We start from the raw sequence: 19,957 nt of genomic DNA, 5'->3' as shown, positions 1-19,957 counted from the left end.
ATTTTTCCCCCCCCCCCCCCAATTCCTTTACACGTCTCCCTGAATATGATATAAATCCTCTTTATAATGCCAAGATTTGACTAAATAATTGATTGTAATATAAAGAGGTTTTACTGTAACTGTACAATCTATATATTATCATCGATCTTCAATTTGAATAATTCAATGGTAGTATACGTCATCCTGAAGCTTGTTAAAGATAGCATGAACTGTAACCTTAGAGACAGACATTGATGAAGGAAGACAAACGAGTGTAGTACTTTAGACAGGAGATCATCTCAAGGTCACTTTATTACCTATTGGTTAATACACTAAACACACTATACAACTGGGTACAGAAATCGGAATCAAACAAAAAGAGTAACAATCCCTGAATGTGTTTGCTATTCTGGATTAACCAACAGGATATAATAACCTACAAACAGAAAACACACAGAGGAATATTCTAAAACAAAGGTGGGACGCATTTCCATAAAAATGTACCAAGCACAATACATGATCTTGTAGGTTTTAAACATCCCTTTCAAAATCATTCATGACAATTTTCCGGCTTGTTCGTTTAAAATAAGCAGATCAACCGTTAAGGCTATTTTTTTAAATGTAATATTTCAGGGGTAAAACCTGACAGACCTGCAAATGTTAATGCAGGACTTGAAAGTCTTTGTCAATGCTGGTCACAAGATCCACATCAAACCATTAGGTCTGTCCCCGTTTCATAAATGATCAACTCTAGTCCAACTGTTTGGAACGCAAAACACTAAATCAACCTTAAAATCAATGTTATAAGGTTTCTTCATGTTAAATATTGAAGTCTCTCAGTATGTGTGTAGTTAACATGTATAGTGATCTTACACTTAATGAAATGAAATTGATGAGTATATTATTTTTTATCTATTTTCGTTGCAGTGATTGTTATTTATGACAAAAGCAGTCTTTTTCTACATCACATTTGAACTTGAGCCATAATTGTATGTGTATTTCCTTCATGTTGGCTTTGTTCAAAATCACACTATCTTTGATATAATCAACCTTTTCAATTATGATGACAGTCATCTTGGATATTTTTGAAAATGAAAAAAAAAGGACCGAAATGTACATGTATTACTGTTATATCAAAATTTACATGTATATTTATTACTGTTATATCAAAGTGTACATGTATTATTTTATATCATAGTTGAAGTTTATACTAATGATAAGTATGGTAACTAAAGTTGAGCCAAGACGTCATAGAGCTGCCAGCTGAAGACCGCGATACAGACATGTAAATAGTGTGGGTAGGCTTTAAATCCTATATCAAGATTATAGGTTTGATAGAACGCACCATGTTTTTTCCAGTCGCAGATGTTCATGTTATAACAGCAAAACCTTGCAGAACCAAAACAGTATCTTAATGAAGAAAACCATAAAAACTAAGTCATTAGATGACTTAATATGGAGCTTGGATCTTAGGCAAATCCACTCGGAGTTCGGATACACCACTGCTTCAGTAAGTTTAAATATTTAGTTAGCTATATACACTATTTTCAACATGTCATAGAAAATTAATTGAAGTTAGATTACCAATTGAAAGAAATTCATATTCAATATAACTGATTTACAGAAAATATTATATAACTGATCAACAGAACATAGTATCTACTGAATACATATACAACCACCAACCTATTCCATTTACAACAATTATTTGTATTCTAAAAAAAAAGTTTGAATCTTGAGTATCCTAAATAACAATTTAATGAACAATTAATGTCACTAAAACCTTTTAAAATGTCATAACTTATTATCCTGTATCTGATTATTAATAATGACAGTACATTATATTAATGCGTATGTACATTGCACCAGGAAGTCCAACTAGTGAAATCAATTCTATAAGTTGAAATACTGTGATTTTTTTCCATTGCATTAGTTCATAACAAATAATATGCATTTACAGCATTTTCATTTGATGTTCAGAATTATTCAGATCACAATAAATATAGTTAAGGTCAAAGCTGAAGGTCAGTACTTGTGTAACTTTTGGATTTTTAAAGCGAGAAAAAAGTGAGTTTATCAATATGTTCTTATTCCTGAAAATATTGACAATATTGATGTCTCGAATTTTGAATTCAAAAGAGCTAATTTATTGGATTTTTTTCATTAAAAAAAATCAAAAATTACATTATCAAAACTACAAGCAACATACATGATAGGTTATTAAAACAATTTTGACATGAAAGCTATTTAATGAATTTCACCATGGATGCTGTCAGTCATTGCGTGTTGAAATATACACACAATATTTGGCAAATAAAAAACTCTGGGGACAGGGACATTCAAACATATCACATAAAATGGAATTTCTTTTACATTACACACACAATTATCTAGAAATCGTATAAAAAGTTGTTTGCATATTAAGCTTTTGTTCTTTATAGATTCTTGTGTCCTACTCTTCTTTATAAAAAGATCTTGCATGCTGATGAATCTGAAAATGAAAAAATACAAATGTCATTTTGAGTATACACTGTATTATACTTTAACATCATATTTGAAAAGGAATGTCTGTAGCCTTTTTATAAAGAAAAGTCCTCACAATTATGATATAGATACACAATAGCTGTGTTTTAACCTAATTATTATAGCAGTCTGTACCGGCAATATAGATAGATGCAACATCTGACCAGACCATCATGGCAAAGTAGACAAAAGCTATATATACTGAAGACAATGCAATAAGTAGATAATGCTAGTATTGGAGTAGGTACTTACTGAAGGAATATTATGAATAAGAGATGAATGGTCACCTATATCTAACAACATGAACATTCAATAAGCCACCCCCCAAATTATTTTATTCCATATCAATGTGACATGTAAACATGACTTTTCTATCCTGACTTCAGATGTAGTAACATTATGACTTCAGAATAAGGACCATCAATGTACTGTTCTCCATTTGAGTTTATTTCCATTTCATATCTCAATGTCATTTGAAATGAAAACTTGTTTAATTGAATTCCTAAGACATTGCTATTGTATACCTTTTCTCACACATTTCAATCTCTACTGCACTTTCATTCTCTTTGGGCTCGTCACACTGCGTAAAGCTCCATAGAAGTAATGGAAATTCTGAAAAATAAACCAACAATTAATCATTCTTATCTTTAATATGATATATGTATGTGTGTAAGTCTATGGGATCAGATTTATGTGAAGTATTTCGTCTGAGAATAATCAAAAGCTGTTTTTATTTTGTTATTATTAAGTAAACTGGAAGTGTTCAATTTCAAGACATATCCTAAGATATGTGAATACAATGACCTTATGACCATGTTTTGGACAGAACTATTTTGGGTAAATCACTTCTGGACTTTAATAAACCCAATACATCAAAATTTGTCATTACAATTAAATGTGAAAAAATCTTTTGACACCTACCAATACTGCAAAGTACACGACAGCCAAGTAACCAACTATTCCCAAAGCCAGGAACAAGTCGAAAATGGCAGGTTTTACACTGAAAAATAGAAAGGTTAATAACAAATAGAATGTATGAATTTATTTAACCGGTTATATAGATTTCTACGACAAAAGTAACTGCTGTCAACATTATCAGCTCAGTTCTTTGATTTAACAGAGAAAACAAGAAGACAAACAGCAAGAAAAGGATTTTACAGACAAAAGAATGACAGAGAGATACAATAGAATGACTCAGTAAATAACCAGACCTAACATCAACCAACATATACAAGGTTAACTTACTTATAAGCACTCATCTGGTACGTGGCACCGTCGTAGAACATAAACTCTGGATCTCTGTGGAAAGACGGAAACATCAAACATTTTGGTTAAAAGAAAAACAAGAAATGAAGACAAAGGCTGTACCAGCTGTGATCAGAACTAATCGAGTCCAGATGGAAGTTTCTTCATTGTATCTATTTCTTATCATTAAGAGCCATTTCTGAGGAGAATACCATTTTAACAAATTGAGGTCTGAGGAAAACATTTTATACAACATGTTGTATGATGTGATGGAATTCTACTCTACTTGAGTAACCGAGACAGGAAACATCTACAAGTATATTCACAGTGCCCACCTTTTGTCCGCCTTCATAGTTGTGCGACGGACATCTTTGAGATAGCGGTTCATGGTTTCTTCTAAGGTATTGAGCAGGCTGCTGTCTTTGGCTAAGAGCTGCATGGCCCGAGGCTGGGCAGTGAGCTGGTCAAGCCAGGCAGACACTAGACTCTCTTGGACATCCTGTTACACACAAATTAAGACTATGGTATATAACAAGGTCAAGGTCACTTTCATTAAAACATCTGGTTGGAAAATGATTAATAGCTATATTAATGTACAGATACGGTCTACCTAGATGATGAAAATGCTCCTTCACAGAATATTTCACTCATGTGTTGTCGACAGGAAAAGCTCAACCCCAGACAAATAGTTTAGAGGTCCAGCATGAGGATATGCCAAGAGCTGAATCTACAGAATCTTATCCAGAGGGATAGGATTTCTCTGTCAACATCACATGTGTGACTAAATAATTTTTCTGACATTCTTCCCTACAAAAACAAATTACTCCAAGTCAGAGAACTCTTGAACCTAAACTTTGTGTTTCTTACTTGTGCAAATGGATCTGCCAAACCAACAATGTCAATGCTGGATGAAATGACATGCTTTCCTTAGGTAGGCAAAAGACAGATTTACCTTTTAGCAAACACAGGAGCTTACATGTAAGGAGCGGAAGAAAAATAGATCTGACCTTCAGAGATACACAAGATTGACACAGGCACTGTAGCAATTACAGAATATGCAACAAATTATATCTTAGCTGTTATAGTTATTATCTTGTAACACAGAATATCTAAAGGACTTGAGTAAGACTAACCAGTGCTTCTGTGAAGAGTCTGAGGTTAGGCTGGCTTGTCAGATTATACAAGTGTCTGGCCAGGCTCTCTGCTACCACACGAATGTTCTGGCTTAACTTGTGAATGTCAACTGTGTCTCTGAAGTAAAAAAAGAGATACTGTTAGCAAAGGTTCATTTCATCAGAAACAATAAGGTTCATTTCATCAGGAACAATAAAGTTCATTTCATCAGGAACAATAAGGTTCATTTCATCAGGAACAATAAGGTTCATTTCATCAGAAACAATAAGGTTCATTTCATCAGAAACAATAAAGTTCATTTCATCAGAAACAATCAAAGTGCAACTGCAAATTCAAGCCATTTTTGGATACTTCATGACTCTTCTTTTTCGTTTATATTTTCCCCCGTTCCATTTTTCTCAAAACGCTATATTTTTCTATCAATTGGCAACACTTCCACAATCAAATATACAAAGAAAATTACTTTTGTACTAGGATTATTCCACAATAGAGGTGGACAGGATTCACTACATGGTCCATTCTATAAATCATATTAGACCGCTTCATTCCTAAATAACAAATTAAAGTACCTTATAGTAACCCCCACCCATGTTCAAATCTACAAGAGGCTAACCTTGTATCCAAGATGGTGGTTTTTTCGGATGATCTATGGGACTCCACATGTGACACTGTGAATGCTGGGAGACGTTTGACACTGAAGCGTTCGTGTTCCCATGACAACATGTCATCTGCTAGGTTGATTTTCTTGTGCACCATTTTGAAGGATGTCGCTGGGAAAAAGGTCTTGATGACTTCTTCAAGGTTCTATAAAAATACAAGAATTATTATGTTCAGAGTTTCCATTAAGGATGAATGTACTACATGTACTGCATGAGTTAATTGTAAATCTAAATCCTCTAGAAATTATTGCGGTTTACCTACAGGTATGTCACTTTAGATCAGTGTCCTTGTCTGACTGTAATATGCAGTGTCCTTGTCTGACTGTAATATGTTACCTACATGTATGTCGCTTTAGATCAGTGTCCTTGTCTGCCTGTAATATGTTACCTACATGTATGTATGTCACTTTAGATCAGTGTCCTTGTCCGACTGTAATATGTTACCTACATGTATGTCGCTTTAGATCAGTGTCCTTGTCTGACTGTAATATGTTACCTACAGGTATGTCACTTTAGATCAGTGTCCTTGTCTGACTGTAATATGCAGTGTCCTTGTCTGACTGTAATATGTTCCCTACATGTATGTCGCTTTAGATCAGTGTCCTTGTCTGCCTGTAATATGTTACCTACATGTATGTATGTCACTTTAGATCAGTGTCCTTGTCCGACTGTAATATGTTACCTACATGTATGTCGCTTTAGATCAGTGTCCTTGTCTGACTGTAATATGCAGTGTCCTTGTCTGACTGTAATATGTTACCTACAGGTATGTCACTTTAGATCAGTGTCCTTGTCTGACTGTCATATGTTACCTACATGTATGTCACTTTAGATCAGTGTCCTGGTCTGACTGTAATATGTTACCTACATGTATGTCTCTTTAGATCAGTGTCCTTGTCTGACTGTAATATGCAGTGGCCTTGTCTGACTGTAATATGTTACCTACATGTATGTCCCTTTAGATCAGTGTCCTTGTCTGACTGTAATATGCAGTGTCCTTGTCTGACTGTAATATGTTCCCTACATGTATGTCGCTTTAGATCAGTGTCCTTGTCTGCCTGTAATATGTTACCTACATGTATGTCGCTTTAGATGAGTGTCCTTGTCTGACTGTAATATGTTACCTACATGTATGTCGCTTTAGATGAGTGTCCTTGTCTGACTGTAATATGTTACCTACAGGTATGTCACTTTAGATCAGTGTCCTTGTCTGACTGTAATATGCAGTGTCCTTGTCTGACTGTAATATGTTGCCTACATGTATGTCGCTTTAGATCAGTGTCCTTGTCTGACTGTAATATGCAGTGTCCTTGTCTGACTGTAATATGTTCCCTACATGTATGTCGCTTTAGATCAGTGTCCTTGTCTGCCTGTAATATGTTACCGACATGAATGTCACTTTAGATCAGTGTCCTTGTCTGACTGTCATATGTTACCTACATGTATGTCGCTTTAGATCAGTGTCCTTGTCTGCCTGTAATATGTTACCTACATGTATGTATGTCACTTTAGATCAGTGTCCTTGTCCGACTGTAATATGTTGCCTACATGTATGTCGCTTTAGATCAGTGTCCTTGACTGACTGTAATATGTTACCTACAGGTATGTCACTTTAGATCAGTGTCCTTGTCTGCCTGTAATATGTTACCTACATGTATGTATGTCACTTTAGATCAGTGTCCTTGTCTGCCTGTAATATGTTACCTACATGTATGTATGTCACTTTAGATCAGTGTCCTTGTCTGCCTGTAATATGTTACCTACATGTATGTCGTTTTAGATCAGTGCCCTTGTCTGACTGTAATATGTTACCTACATGTATGTCCCTTTAGATCAGTGTCCTTGTCTGACTGTAATATGCAGTGTCCTTGTCTGACTGTAATATGTTACCTACAGGTATGTCACTTTAGATCAGTGTCCTTGTCTGACTGTAATATGTTAGCTACATGTATGTCACTTTAGATCAGTGCCTTTATCTGCCTGTAATATGTTTTCTCCCACAACCACTATAGGTTTCCTCAATCCCGATTCATTAGATAAACCTGCTAGGAGTTGGTAAACATTTTTGGTTATTCACTAGTGGTAACACCATGGACGTGATTTCATTGGTCAATTGTTTACTTATGATGTAACATCACAATGCTTTGGGACGTCATTTTCCATTGTGACGTCATGATTCATGGCAATTGTTTCTCCCCATCGAAAGCAGACATAGTGTATTTTCAAGGGAAACATATGGCTTTCCAGATAAAATATGAACGTTATGGGAAAAAAAGGACCCCAAACTCTTGATGATAGGTTATCATGTTTATCTAAATCTTGTTAATTAATTTTCAAATTGTAAAAGAAACCTGGTGTCTTTATACAATTTGAAAATGAACTTACTCAAGTTAGATAAACATGATAACCAACCATCACTTGTTGGGGAACCTCTATATCTATCATTGGTTAGAAGTTTTCTCCCCATCATATTTGATATTCTGTGTAAGATCTCACCAGTACTGAGTTTGGGAATCAAACCCATACAATGATACAACATTAGGTAACAATGGCATTGGAGTGATGGAAGTTACTATACAGACATACCCTGTAATATTGTTGTATTAAAACATTATCGTATTTACTTGTTTAAATATGATACAATATTGTGTCTAATAACAAACTTATCCTTCACATAAACAAAACCATAAGACAGAAAACAACTTCAATATGATGTGATCTGTACTAGTATCACATTGCATGACAGTTCATAGATATTTATGTCCTGTCAACAAATAATATGGTCCATTACATTTTTAGTGTCCTTTACATATGTCAATGCATGTTAACCAACACTGCACACGGTCAACCACAAATAGATGATATCTTTATAAACACTGCAGATTACACAGGCAAATCAATGGGTTTTTATTTTTTTTTATTAATTATACTTAATAACATTATGAAATGGAAATGCTTCCAATTGATTATCCACAACAGTGCAAGAGTCGTGCAATAAAATGCTACTCGATGCTTTGCTCTATAATTTGGCTTGTAAGTTATGTCTCACGAATTATATATAAATAGAAATATTTTAACATTATTTCTCATCTTGAGTTACTTCCCATCACATACATTTTTGTTATTGATAAATCTTAAGAATAGTTCAATACACCCAAATACTTTCCTTTTTTGCTAGTAACAGTTACAAAGCCTTGTACTGTATCTTACCTTTAAGAAGGTGTGTCCTGGTGTGCCCTCCTTTGGTGGTTTGGAGACGTGGAGGAAGAGCTGGTCTGAATCACCAAGACTGTCCAGACAAAGCACATAGGACACGTCTGTCAGTAGGTTACTGTCTGTAGGAACAAATCACCAGAACAAAAGGTTAAAAATACAACTAGAACAAAATATCAAAAATACAACCAGAACAAAATGTTAAAAACACAACCAGAACAAAATATCAAAAATACAACAACCCAATTAAACAATCTATTAAACAGGTGTCAGTCAGTCAGGTTAATACAACCAGAACAAAATGTTAAAAACACAACAACCCAATTAAACAATCTATTAAACAGGTGTCGGTCAGGTTAATACAACCTGAACTAAACTATCAAAACTAAACAATTCCACTGTTATCTATAAAAAAAAATAAACAAAATTATGTTTCCTGAAATCATTGTGACACTGGCATTCCTGGTAAGTTGACAGTTTCTAGATGCCATGTTTATTTTACATCATACCTGGTGAGTCAATGTTGTCCTCTATCCAACGTTTCGTTCCCTGATAGTTAAACTTGCCACCCCCAGACAACAGGAAAATGAGATTGTATTTGGCATGAGTACGGGAGTTCGTAAACAGCTTGGCAAACAGCCTTGACAGCTCCAACAGGGCAATCACACCACTACCATTGGAGTCAGCACCCTGAGCTAGACTCTGCAAGAAAAAGTTTCATACTTAAACATGAATGTTATGAACTTCTCAAAACATATACATGTATATCTCTTTGCTCAATGAAAGGGAAATAACTCTGGAGAGTGTTGTTCTTTAACCACAATACAGTGGTTTTTTTTAAAAATTGAAAAATTGAAAACTCAAAGAAAAGTTGCATCATTGTCTATTGTAATTCTCAGCCAGAAATGTAATTTTTACAAGGATACAAAATTATTAGGAAAAGATCGGTACATACAAAGTATTTCATTTACAAAGGATATATAAATGTAGGTGTTACAGGAGCTACATCAAAGGAATCTTAGTGTGCTACAATTATAATAACTTCTATAAGGGGAGTACAGGATTTGAATATATGTAAACATAGGTCTTACAGGAGCCACACCAAAGGAATCGTAGTGTGCTACAATAACAATAGCTGGCAGCTGCTCTTCTATCCCAAACCCAGACAGGTGGCCCTGGAAAATAACGTCATTGATGAATGTTTAATGTTATCACTGTAACAAACACAACAACAGTTCAGTTGTATTTGTTTGCCAGAATTTAATGCTCCATGTTTTTCTGTTTGCATTAATTGAGTACATTTCAAAAGACTTTGTTGTAAAGTATTAAATTTTACAGTCACACTGTAACAAAAACAACAACGTAATGATAAAATAGCTCCTGAGTAAGCATGTGCAGATACCCATACTAAATATTCAAACTGATATTATATAATACTGTCATTCTACAGAGTCTAGAATATAAAAAACTTCATTTTTGACTGACAAGTGTCCTATATCCATATTGTACTATCAATTCCTGAATAGTCCTCAAAATATGATGTTGTGTACACATATTCTTTATGTATTGACATATTTTTACTAGGGCGGTAGCGGTCATACTTTGTGGTCATCAATCCGTTATATTATATTAATCTTATTTTTTTTACAATTCTGATAAAATCTGAACTTGTTCATCCATTGCATATCTTAAAGTACATTTTTGAATATGACTTGTCTGTCAATGTCATCTGAGTATCTGTTGATTTCTTTAATATCATAAATCCAAACCGTAACTATCAACCAGAACAAAAAAAACTACGCATGGATGTATAATGTATTATTGAGGTATTCACAAATGCAAGAACATCATATAACAATTTGGCAATATATCATATTCCCTCTTGGATTATTAAATGTATTAAATTACAAAACTTTTATTGAGTGGCAAAACACAGCTCTGTCTTCACCATTAAAAGACAACTTATATGAAATAAATATATGTATAGCATACTATGATGTATGATATCAATGTGAAATGGCTTGCTTACCTGAAGATTTGTGATTTGAAAATCTGGAAGACTTTTGGACTGAGCACCATTGACAACAATTTGGAAACCATTGGCAGTAGCAGCACCCAACAGGGCTGTAGCAAATAAAGAACATGTTGACATCTCATACAAAGAACGATGTATAAACGATATCATTTTACTTTAAAATACAAAAATGAAAAAATAGCTAAACCAATTTTCAAAACACACATAAAAAACTCTTAGTATCATATATTTTGACCTACTGTATAACATGTCGTTGACAAATATGACCACTTTAGATTAATCTATCATACAAGCTTCACTCTGGTTAAAGCATTCTAACATTGTGTTGTGAATGTCTGAACACTAAACTGACTTGATCATTTGATGTCCTCATCAATCTTTACAATGACTGAACACCATCATATATCTTTGGTTCAACATAATAATCCTATTTATCTACTACTAACCATCAACGGCAGTTGTTGCCTGGTCTCCGGAGCTACCGGACTGTAGGTCGGAATGAATCTGGAGCAAATCATCCGTCTCCGGGGAAAAGTACACAGGGATTGAAGTTTCTTCTGACAGGATTTCCCTCTCAAGGACCTCAAGATTCTGGTTAAACAAGTGACAAAACAACACCTTTATTTAATTATACTAGCTTAATTGGCAGGGATGTACAATTCAACTAGCCTCATGCCAAGGGCTAGTAGATTTTATGTTTGGGCTAGTGAACATTTTCTATATTTCAAATGAAAATATAGGTCAGGCTAGTTGAGCTTTTTAAAATCAACCTGTGGTCTAGTATTCTTAATATGAAATTGTACACCTCTGAGTAGTGCATATAAGTGGGACTAAAGCACACAGTTGTAAGTAACATACAACTTTTATGTCATCATTGTGGCTATTTCTACACAGATTTTGTATCTCACATGGTTTTGCATTGTTCTGTAACAGAAAATCTTCGTGACAATTTATGGTGTATAATTGCCTGCATTTCAAGTATTGAACTCAGTTCATATCTGCATTCACTGCCTGACTATTCAGTAATTCACATTTTACTAGGAGGCCCAATGACCTATCATTTAAATGAAATTGATTTTGAAGAATTTAGACTACTTGCCATTTTAATATATGGAAAATGTAAAAAAAAATGAACATGGGCAAGGCATTTTTTTTACTGGCTACATAAACCAGTATTATAACACTATATATGTATACACATTTGTGAACTTGTATGAATGTCATGATTGTTGTCATTTTGTAAATAATGTATTATTCATGTACTATCATTGTATCATGCTCTCCAATTTGGAGGAAATAAAGATGATATATATATATATACAAATTGAACAAATAGTTTCAAAATGAAACACATTTTTTGAGTAAATGAATACAACTACCTAGAGGAATTTTCTTTTACGAATAAAAATAACCAAAATTTGTTATACATTCCTATACATAGGACAACTTTCTATTCAAGTCACTTGAGTTATCAAGTTGCCAAACCTGAATGACCTTCCATAAAGCAATATATTGTGATTCAAACATTTAGATAAAGAAAATAATTGTTAATTTTATGCTTTATTAGACTATATCCTGACATTTTTTACACTTTGGTATCTTACTTTGTATGTTAGGTTCCGGCCATTAAACTCTCATCAGACCTTAAGCAGGAGATTTATGCTTTGTGATATTTAATGTATTGTACTATATATTATAATGCATGTGAATATTATCAGCAATTCTGTAAGTTATATTTTATGTTTAATTTATATTATTATCTTTTAAGAAATACTATGTAAAACTAACACATTTTACTGATATAGAGGACCCCGAGGGAGACTATAGCTAAATCAGGTTTTACTTCTCAAAAGTTAAGTTTATTATTACTCTGGAAAACTCCCTTTCTGGACACATTTGTATTTGGCAACAGTAAGAAGGATGGAATATAAGTCTTAAAAGTCCAATAAAAAAAATATCCTCAAGAACAAAAGCTTTTTTTTTTTATCACATGTCTATTCCATCTATTGTAGGTGTTGTTATGCATGTATCACCTTTTTCTCTTGTTCATTGATTGATGTCAGGTTCTGGGGGAGGAGAATCATCAAAGCCCCAGCATTTTCCTGGATCAGATTACGGTATCTAGAGATCGAGATTTCTTGGAGTCGGACAATGATGCAGCGTCTGGTGATCATTTTGGCATCAATTGGTCTGGCCTCCATGTTCACAAGGGCACTCTTACAACCTGTACCATATAAAATAAAAACATCCTAGAGAGGACCAAGCTGGGGATTCTGTGTCTTATTTACTCCATTCCTGATGACTTTATCAAATTCCACATTTTTTTTTTAAATATCCGCATGCTTCTTCTTCCATTACAGGATCAGATTTCCAAGGTTGGAGTGCAATTGATCCTAGGAGGTGGCATTTCAAAGAATATTTTTTTGTAACTTTTTGGTATTATATTAAAACTATGTACAAAACGAGGATGCAAAATTAGTAAAGAGACTGGTGGTAACCTTCAAGTGAGGATTTGAAAGAAGGTAATTTCTCACCGAGGGCCAGTGACATTGGTTCCAGGTGATAATAGTTATTGGGGGAAAAAAAAAGATAATTTGTAGGCGTCTTTTTCGGTAGATATTGTGTTTATTTTATGTGCCCCTCTTGTTTGTCTGTCACCTGATGTCCAGTATGATGATGGGTTAATTTAACGATGTTATGCAAGATCTTGTATAGCATTGGCAATCTAGCTTGTGCCCTTCTTTGTGATAAAGATTCCCAATCTAATGATTTCATCATGTTTGTAATACAGCCTGGATCTCTAGACCTGTACTCATTAAAACTGTATCTCGCTGTTCTGCGTTGTACATTGTCTAATTGTTGTATTTTGTTGGTCACTGATTAAATTTGAATGTCTTTGCCCCAAGTTAGGTCTGAACTGAAAGTGACACTAAGATATTTGTAAGTATCTACATTTTCTAAAATCTGATTATGAAGGGTATAATTATAATTAATGATGTTTCTTTTTTTCGATACGTTAATAATAGAACATTTACTGGTATTAAACTTCATTTGCCACTTAATTCTTCCCATTTTTCTAAAGACTTAAGGTCATTGTTCAACTTAGCAGTCTTCAATAGAGTTTATTTACATGTATAATAGACAGTCATCAGCGTATAGTTTTATATTACATGAAACTGAGTCGACAATATCATTTATGTACACCAAAAATAGGAGAGGGCCGAGGACTGTCCCCTGAGGGCCCCCCGAGAAGACAGGACAGCTATCAGATTCTGTTCCATTTAACAAGACTTTCTGGGATCTAGAATTCAAAAACTGAGATATTCAAAAACATGTTTGTCCATTTATACCACAATATTGTTTCGATAGTAGCCTTTGATGGGGAACTTTGTCAAAGACCTTTGAGAAATACATCCCACATTAGTAACAAACTATCAAGTTTATACAATATGTCCATTTAATCTGCTGATTCAATAAACTGTAGGTATGTATTTATACTGGCAATGGTAAGCAATCATATAAGTTCAAACAGTACGAACTTCAATTACAATTTTCTCTTTTCGGAAAATATATATTGAACTATTGAACTATAGGCTATCATTCAAGAATAGGTTAAAAATATCAGAGATAGAATAAATGCATTTGAATTGTAACAGGAAAGAGAATAGTGTGCTTCCACTGGGGATCGTACCCTCGATCTCCAGGTTCCTAGTCGGACGCTCTACCACTGAGCTAAAGGGAAATTCACCCTAGCTCAAAGCTAGAAGGCGATCTTAATCCTATACATGTATAATTGAACCCTGCCACAGAATAATACACTTTTGGCAGAAAATTTTAGGGGTAGGAAAACTACCTTTTTTAAACTTCCTCGCGTAGATGAAACAATGCAGTTGCGGATCCAGATACCTATCGGGGGGAGGGGTCTAAATTTCCAGGGGGGGGGGGGGTCCATGTGGGGAAAAAATGATGAAAATGATCGATGAAAATACATCATTTTCAAAACAAAATACCTGAAGCCTGAAGCCCAAAAAAACCTCTGGATCCGCCACTGCAATGTTGTAAATCATTCCCTATTATAATATATTTACAAAACAATAGCTCGCCACCCTAACCCCGCCCCTAAATGACAACGCCACGACCTCCCCTACCGTAGTGTTGTCCATGGATGTCGTACTGCTGCATTCGGTATGCCGCAAATTCGTGAGCGGCGTTCACCGGACTCACTGGAGAAATGATGATGAAGATCGGGATGAAAAACAGAAAAGATAACGGAAAGCTGTTCTTGAACATCTCAAAAACCTCTCCCATGGTGTCCAGGACCATTGTTAAGGTAGGTTAACCGCTAAACAAGCGGTCGGAAACTGGGATATGCGTGGTGTTTCTGAAGTGGAAAGAAGACCATGCGTATCAGAACGAGGTCGGAAGAGCGTGAACAAGGGAAACAACTCGGGATGACGGTTTTAACTAAAATTAAACCAAATATTCGTCGACACGTATACATATATATGTAAACATATTAAGTGATAACTGAGTTTTTTGTTTATGAATTTTATGTTTGTCGTATTGTTTCATAGTGACTGTTCATCGTTATTATATGTTGTGATGTGTAACTGTTCATGATTTTGCCTTAAAAATGGGGCGTATTACGTATACGTATCCTGACAATTTGACACATTCCTTTGTCTGCACTGTCGTTGTAACTTCCTTGCCCTTACATGTATGCATACTAAGATATATACAGTCACCTACCATACGTTTTTGTCCCGGCCATTTTAATGAACTGCCGGAAAATTATCCAGCAAATATGTTGGTAATATTTACATAATTATTTGTTTCTCCACTTTTTTTTAAAATTTCTTCTTAATTTTCTTTATTATTATTAGAATTATTTGCATGATAACTTAACTAAAAGGCAAATACTTCGGTAGGTGTTCAGGGGCCATATTCATGAAACCGATCTCATGCTCAAGCGTGGATTTTTTGCTCAAGCCTATAATTTCTTGTTCTCGTTATAACTTAATAAATATATCTTGTTTTGTCAATGATTTGGAAACATTCGGAAGAGACTTAAAGACAAATACTGTTGTCAATGTTTACATTTGACTTTTTGATCGTTTGACATGATTTAAGCGAGTTACAAGAAAGTTGGTTTGAGCTCAGAATCCGTGCTTGAGTATGAGAACGGTTTCATGAATACGGGCCCTAGTGTGTACTTTCTCTCGGATCTTCAGCCACTGGAGCGTTAGCTGCTACATCCTGGTCATGACAGGTTTAAACAGAAGTTTTGCATGTACATGGGCGCCTTCTCGTGCTCAGTTTTAAGGCAATGTCATCTTGATATAGGAAGAATGGTCGACTGTTTAATTAAGAGCAAGTTATCTTCCCCATGCAATATAATCTACTTCCTTCTCCAACATTTTCCGAGTGCATTCCCTGTTAGGGAAACGATAGATATATCTGTATCTACCAAGTTATTACGGAAACGTTACCAACGTCACAATAGGATGCCACGTAATCAAGCGTTTCCTTTTTTACACAGCATAACCATATCACTACTGTCTGCCTTCTCTAATAAGAAATGCTTACCCTTCAACTAAAAGCCTTAGTTTTGTTAACTTTGTAATCTATATTTGTTGATATGGCAGCTATATTTACAAATCGAAGAAAAACTTAAAGCTCTTAGATATGATTTCATGGTTTTATTGAAGTGTACAACTTGTATGAAAGAAAACAGCTTTTCATAAGAAAGTAAAAATATCCAGTAATTCCTGTATGATGAACATACAAATCTTCACGTGAAACAAGACGTTATGTTCATGTAAGTTTTGATGAGACACACATTTTCAGAACGATAGGCATACTAATTGAGTTGTTGATGGTGTCTTTGTTTTTGTGTATAACTGCAATAAAACGATTGCTGTCATAGTCCGTACTGTAAGGATGTTCAAGGCACGTGATACTCCACAAGTGGTTCTTCATTTACTACAATAGGGATTAGTTGGTTGTGACAGTGCTTCCACCTGCGTGCCTTGAATAATATATTATACAGAAAGCATGTGAAAAATTCGGGCTTTTTGTGTGATATATCTCAAGCTAAAAATATGTTACTGTTGAATAGCGATTATTTGTTTCTATTGATCTGCCCTGTTAATCATCGTGACATTCATGCTATTTAATTTGTATGGTTCTAGGGTACTTGATGCTTTTACTAATGTGACTTGATTTTAAGATCATTTCCCATCAATTAAATCTTAGGATATTACGGATTAACCATTTTGTATCTTCTTCCTTCCTAAAGCCGACGATCTATAATGTTTAACGTAAGGCATTCTGAAAACAATATTCTGATATTCTTAATGATAATACTGATTAAAATATATACATGTAGCATCTATAGAGCGCCAAATATATTTCATGAAATAACTCTCAAGTGCATTACACAACATCGGTATACTGAAAATGTCGGATCAAAGATCAAACACCAGAGCTGAAACGCTTTAACACAATATTAAATTAAGAGGTTAATCAATTTCTGAAAAGCAGGAAGCTTTTTTGACTTTCTCGTAGCAGGTCAGAAGTCATTCCACGAAGTAGGCGTAGCTGCTAACTTTCCGAAACACCTAGCTGTTTTCATATTTCACAGTACAAAACTTGGATACACAGCAGGGATTCTGACATGGAGAGTAACAAATTCCTTCAGATACTGAGGAACTGTTCAATTTAGCGCCTTTATGCAAACATCAGGGCTCTTATGTAAATTGTATCGTACAGGTAAGCAGTGAAGGTTTATAAAGAATTCATGGTGTGATATGTCCTCTCCTTCGAGTGTGAGTAACCAGCCGAGCTTGTAGTGCTTTGTATAAAGAATTCTATGAAGAAACCTTTCTAGTCTAACAGATATACCATATACACGGTATTGCCGTAGTCCAAACGAGAGGTCACCAGCGAATGAAACCAAGGTTTTGGATTTGGTAGTGCACATCATATACCTCTGGAATAGAATCATTCCGCTTCTAAATAGTTGAAGGATGCACCGAAGTTTCTCACTGATGGGAATCATGAATAATTCGCAAACCTTGCAGATCCATGAGTTCTGTCTTATTCGGATTTAGTGTCAGCATATTGGCGCTTATGCAATAAGTGATAACCGTCAGGCAGACGGTGAAAATAATGCTTGGTGATATTGTTTGTTATAGAGTAGGCTATTATATCAGCAAGTAGGCCTATCACTAACTGGTTTGGAATATAGGCAACAAATGCATGTAACTAGTAAAGAAAGCTCCGTTGATGAGCATGATTATGGACCCTAGTGTACCATATGGATACATATATATATATTAATATGTTCTTATTCCGACTAGCAAAATAAAAAAGTGTTTATATAAACAGGACGTATTATAGAGTTTTTCATGTTAAGTATGTGTAGCGCCGATACTGTAATCGTATTACTGGTAAACTGAGGCACATCCGTGTAGCACGCATATGCTGATATAATGCCAACACTATATGGGTTTGTTCTACAATGTAATTATACCGTGTTTATTGACCAATTATGTATATATGTTAAGAACTACGCGTCTTTATCTTTATTGAGACTTTTCAATATTGGTTCTTTTCAAAACGAGCAATAAAAGCGAGGATACAAGATGATCATAATTATATGAACAAATGCGGTATTGACGTATACATAAGACCTAAATGGAGATCGGGACGCTGAGACCCTTATCCTATTTCCGGATTAGGCCGACCAGAGCGTGCTTACCACTTGTTTTGTGATGGTTGTAAACTCCTTATTCCTCCTTAGCGTCCCTTTAACTAATATGTATAAAGTCGATATAATATCACAAGGCTATTTCTGGCGGGTGATAGTAGGTTATGAACATCAGTGTTCCATGCAGTTTTATTAATTATACGTTTTGGCCCGAATACTTAGTCCGGCAGTGATCAAATAAACATAGACATAAAGTTCCCAATTTACTACACCAGGTTTGCATGTTTCTTTCAATATAATTTCATCATAGACGCTGGAGGCAAACATCTTCAAAGTGTAAACGACGAGATAAAAGTTTCAAAGTGCTATATCAAGGTGTTCATCAATATATATATATACATTTTACCTAGGTGTTCATCAATATATATATATATATACATTTTACCTAACTGTTCATCAATATATATATATACATTTTACCTAGGTGTACATCAATATATATATATACATTTTACCTAGGTGTACATCAATATATATATATATATACATTTTACCTAGGTATATCAAGGTGTTCATCAATATATATATATATACATTTTACCTAGGTGTACATCAAAATATACACATTTTACCTAGGTGTACATCAAAATATACATATTTTACCTAGGTCTAGGTATGGCTGCTATTACCTGGCAATGGATATATTCATGTGAACACAATATTTCTGATTACATCTTTGTAATGTCTCATCACACACGTGCAGCTGAAATGACAGATTATATTTTACATTACAACAACGATACTCTATTGTCTTTGGTATGCATGATTCATGAAAAGTGTATATTATGGCCAAATTTTGCAGAAACGGGTCGCGTGCGAATGTTCAAAGATGTTTCTGTTGTAACATCGGCTATTTCCATGAACGAATTGCCAACCAGACATGATCACCTGTCTAAAATCTTAATACTTTGTGTTTAGTTGTGTTCTTGCGTGGTATTATATATATCACCTCACTCCAGGTGAAAGTTTTGTAGATTTGCTTGCTTTCTGCAATATGTTCTGCCAATCTTTGTACGTGTACTGTTTACTGAGCTGCATAACGATACACGGGCTTGTGATGTGATGGGTTCGCTCTCAGATATTACTAGGTGTATTAACTTTACACTGCAGACAAAACATTCTATAACGTTAACGTCATAATGTAAAGAGAAGTCAGCAACCCATGGATATAATCTAATGCTATTCAAATCTCAGTCAAAGTTAAATATCAGAGAGTATTCTTTTACAACGATTTCTTTTTGATAAATTACACTGTTTACCAGCTTAAGCTCAGCGGGGTTAACAATACATTGGACAGTAAGGATATCCAGGTATTGATGTAATGAACCTAGGTGGGTCCCAGAACTGAAGTATTACAAAGAATAAATCATCTTATTCAACGATATGGTTACGCTTCCT

General features: G+C 34.6%; 1 protein-coding gene across 1 annotated transcript; it reads right to left on the bottom strand.

Moving 5' to 3' along the window:
- Positions 1-256: 256 nt before the first annotated feature.
- Positions 257-15,207, bottom strand: LOC110451948 (nicalin-1-like). The gene is made up of 14 exons (XM_021500186.1): positions 14,937-15,207; positions 12,822-13,012; positions 11,235-11,379; positions 10,783-10,877; positions 9,845-9,928; positions 9,263-9,455; positions 8,751-8,875; positions 5,495-5,685; positions 4,881-4,998; positions 4,083-4,246; positions 3,748-3,801; positions 3,424-3,502; positions 3,027-3,114; positions 257-2,470 (listed from the first exon to the last, which is right to left on the bottom strand). The coding sequence occupies exons 1-13, from the start codon at positions 15,109-15,111 to the stop codon at positions 3,049-3,051; spliced, it is 1,680 nt and encodes a 559-aa protein (XP_021355861.1). The 5' UTR covers positions 15,112-15,207; the 3' UTR covers positions 257-2,470; positions 3,027-3,048.
- Between the last annotated feature and the right edge of the window lie 4,750 nt (positions 15,208-19,957).

The sequence above is a fragment of the Mizuhopecten yessoensis genome, unplaced genomic scaffold, assembly GCF_002113885.1.
Source record: "Mizuhopecten yessoensis strain PY_sf001 unplaced genomic scaffold, ASM211388v2 scaffold6307, whole genome shotgun sequence".
NCBI lineage: Eukaryota > Metazoa > Mollusca > Bivalvia > Pectinida > Pectinidae > Mizuhopecten > Mizuhopecten yessoensis.
This window is presented reverse-complemented; position numbering and strand designations above follow the sequence as displayed.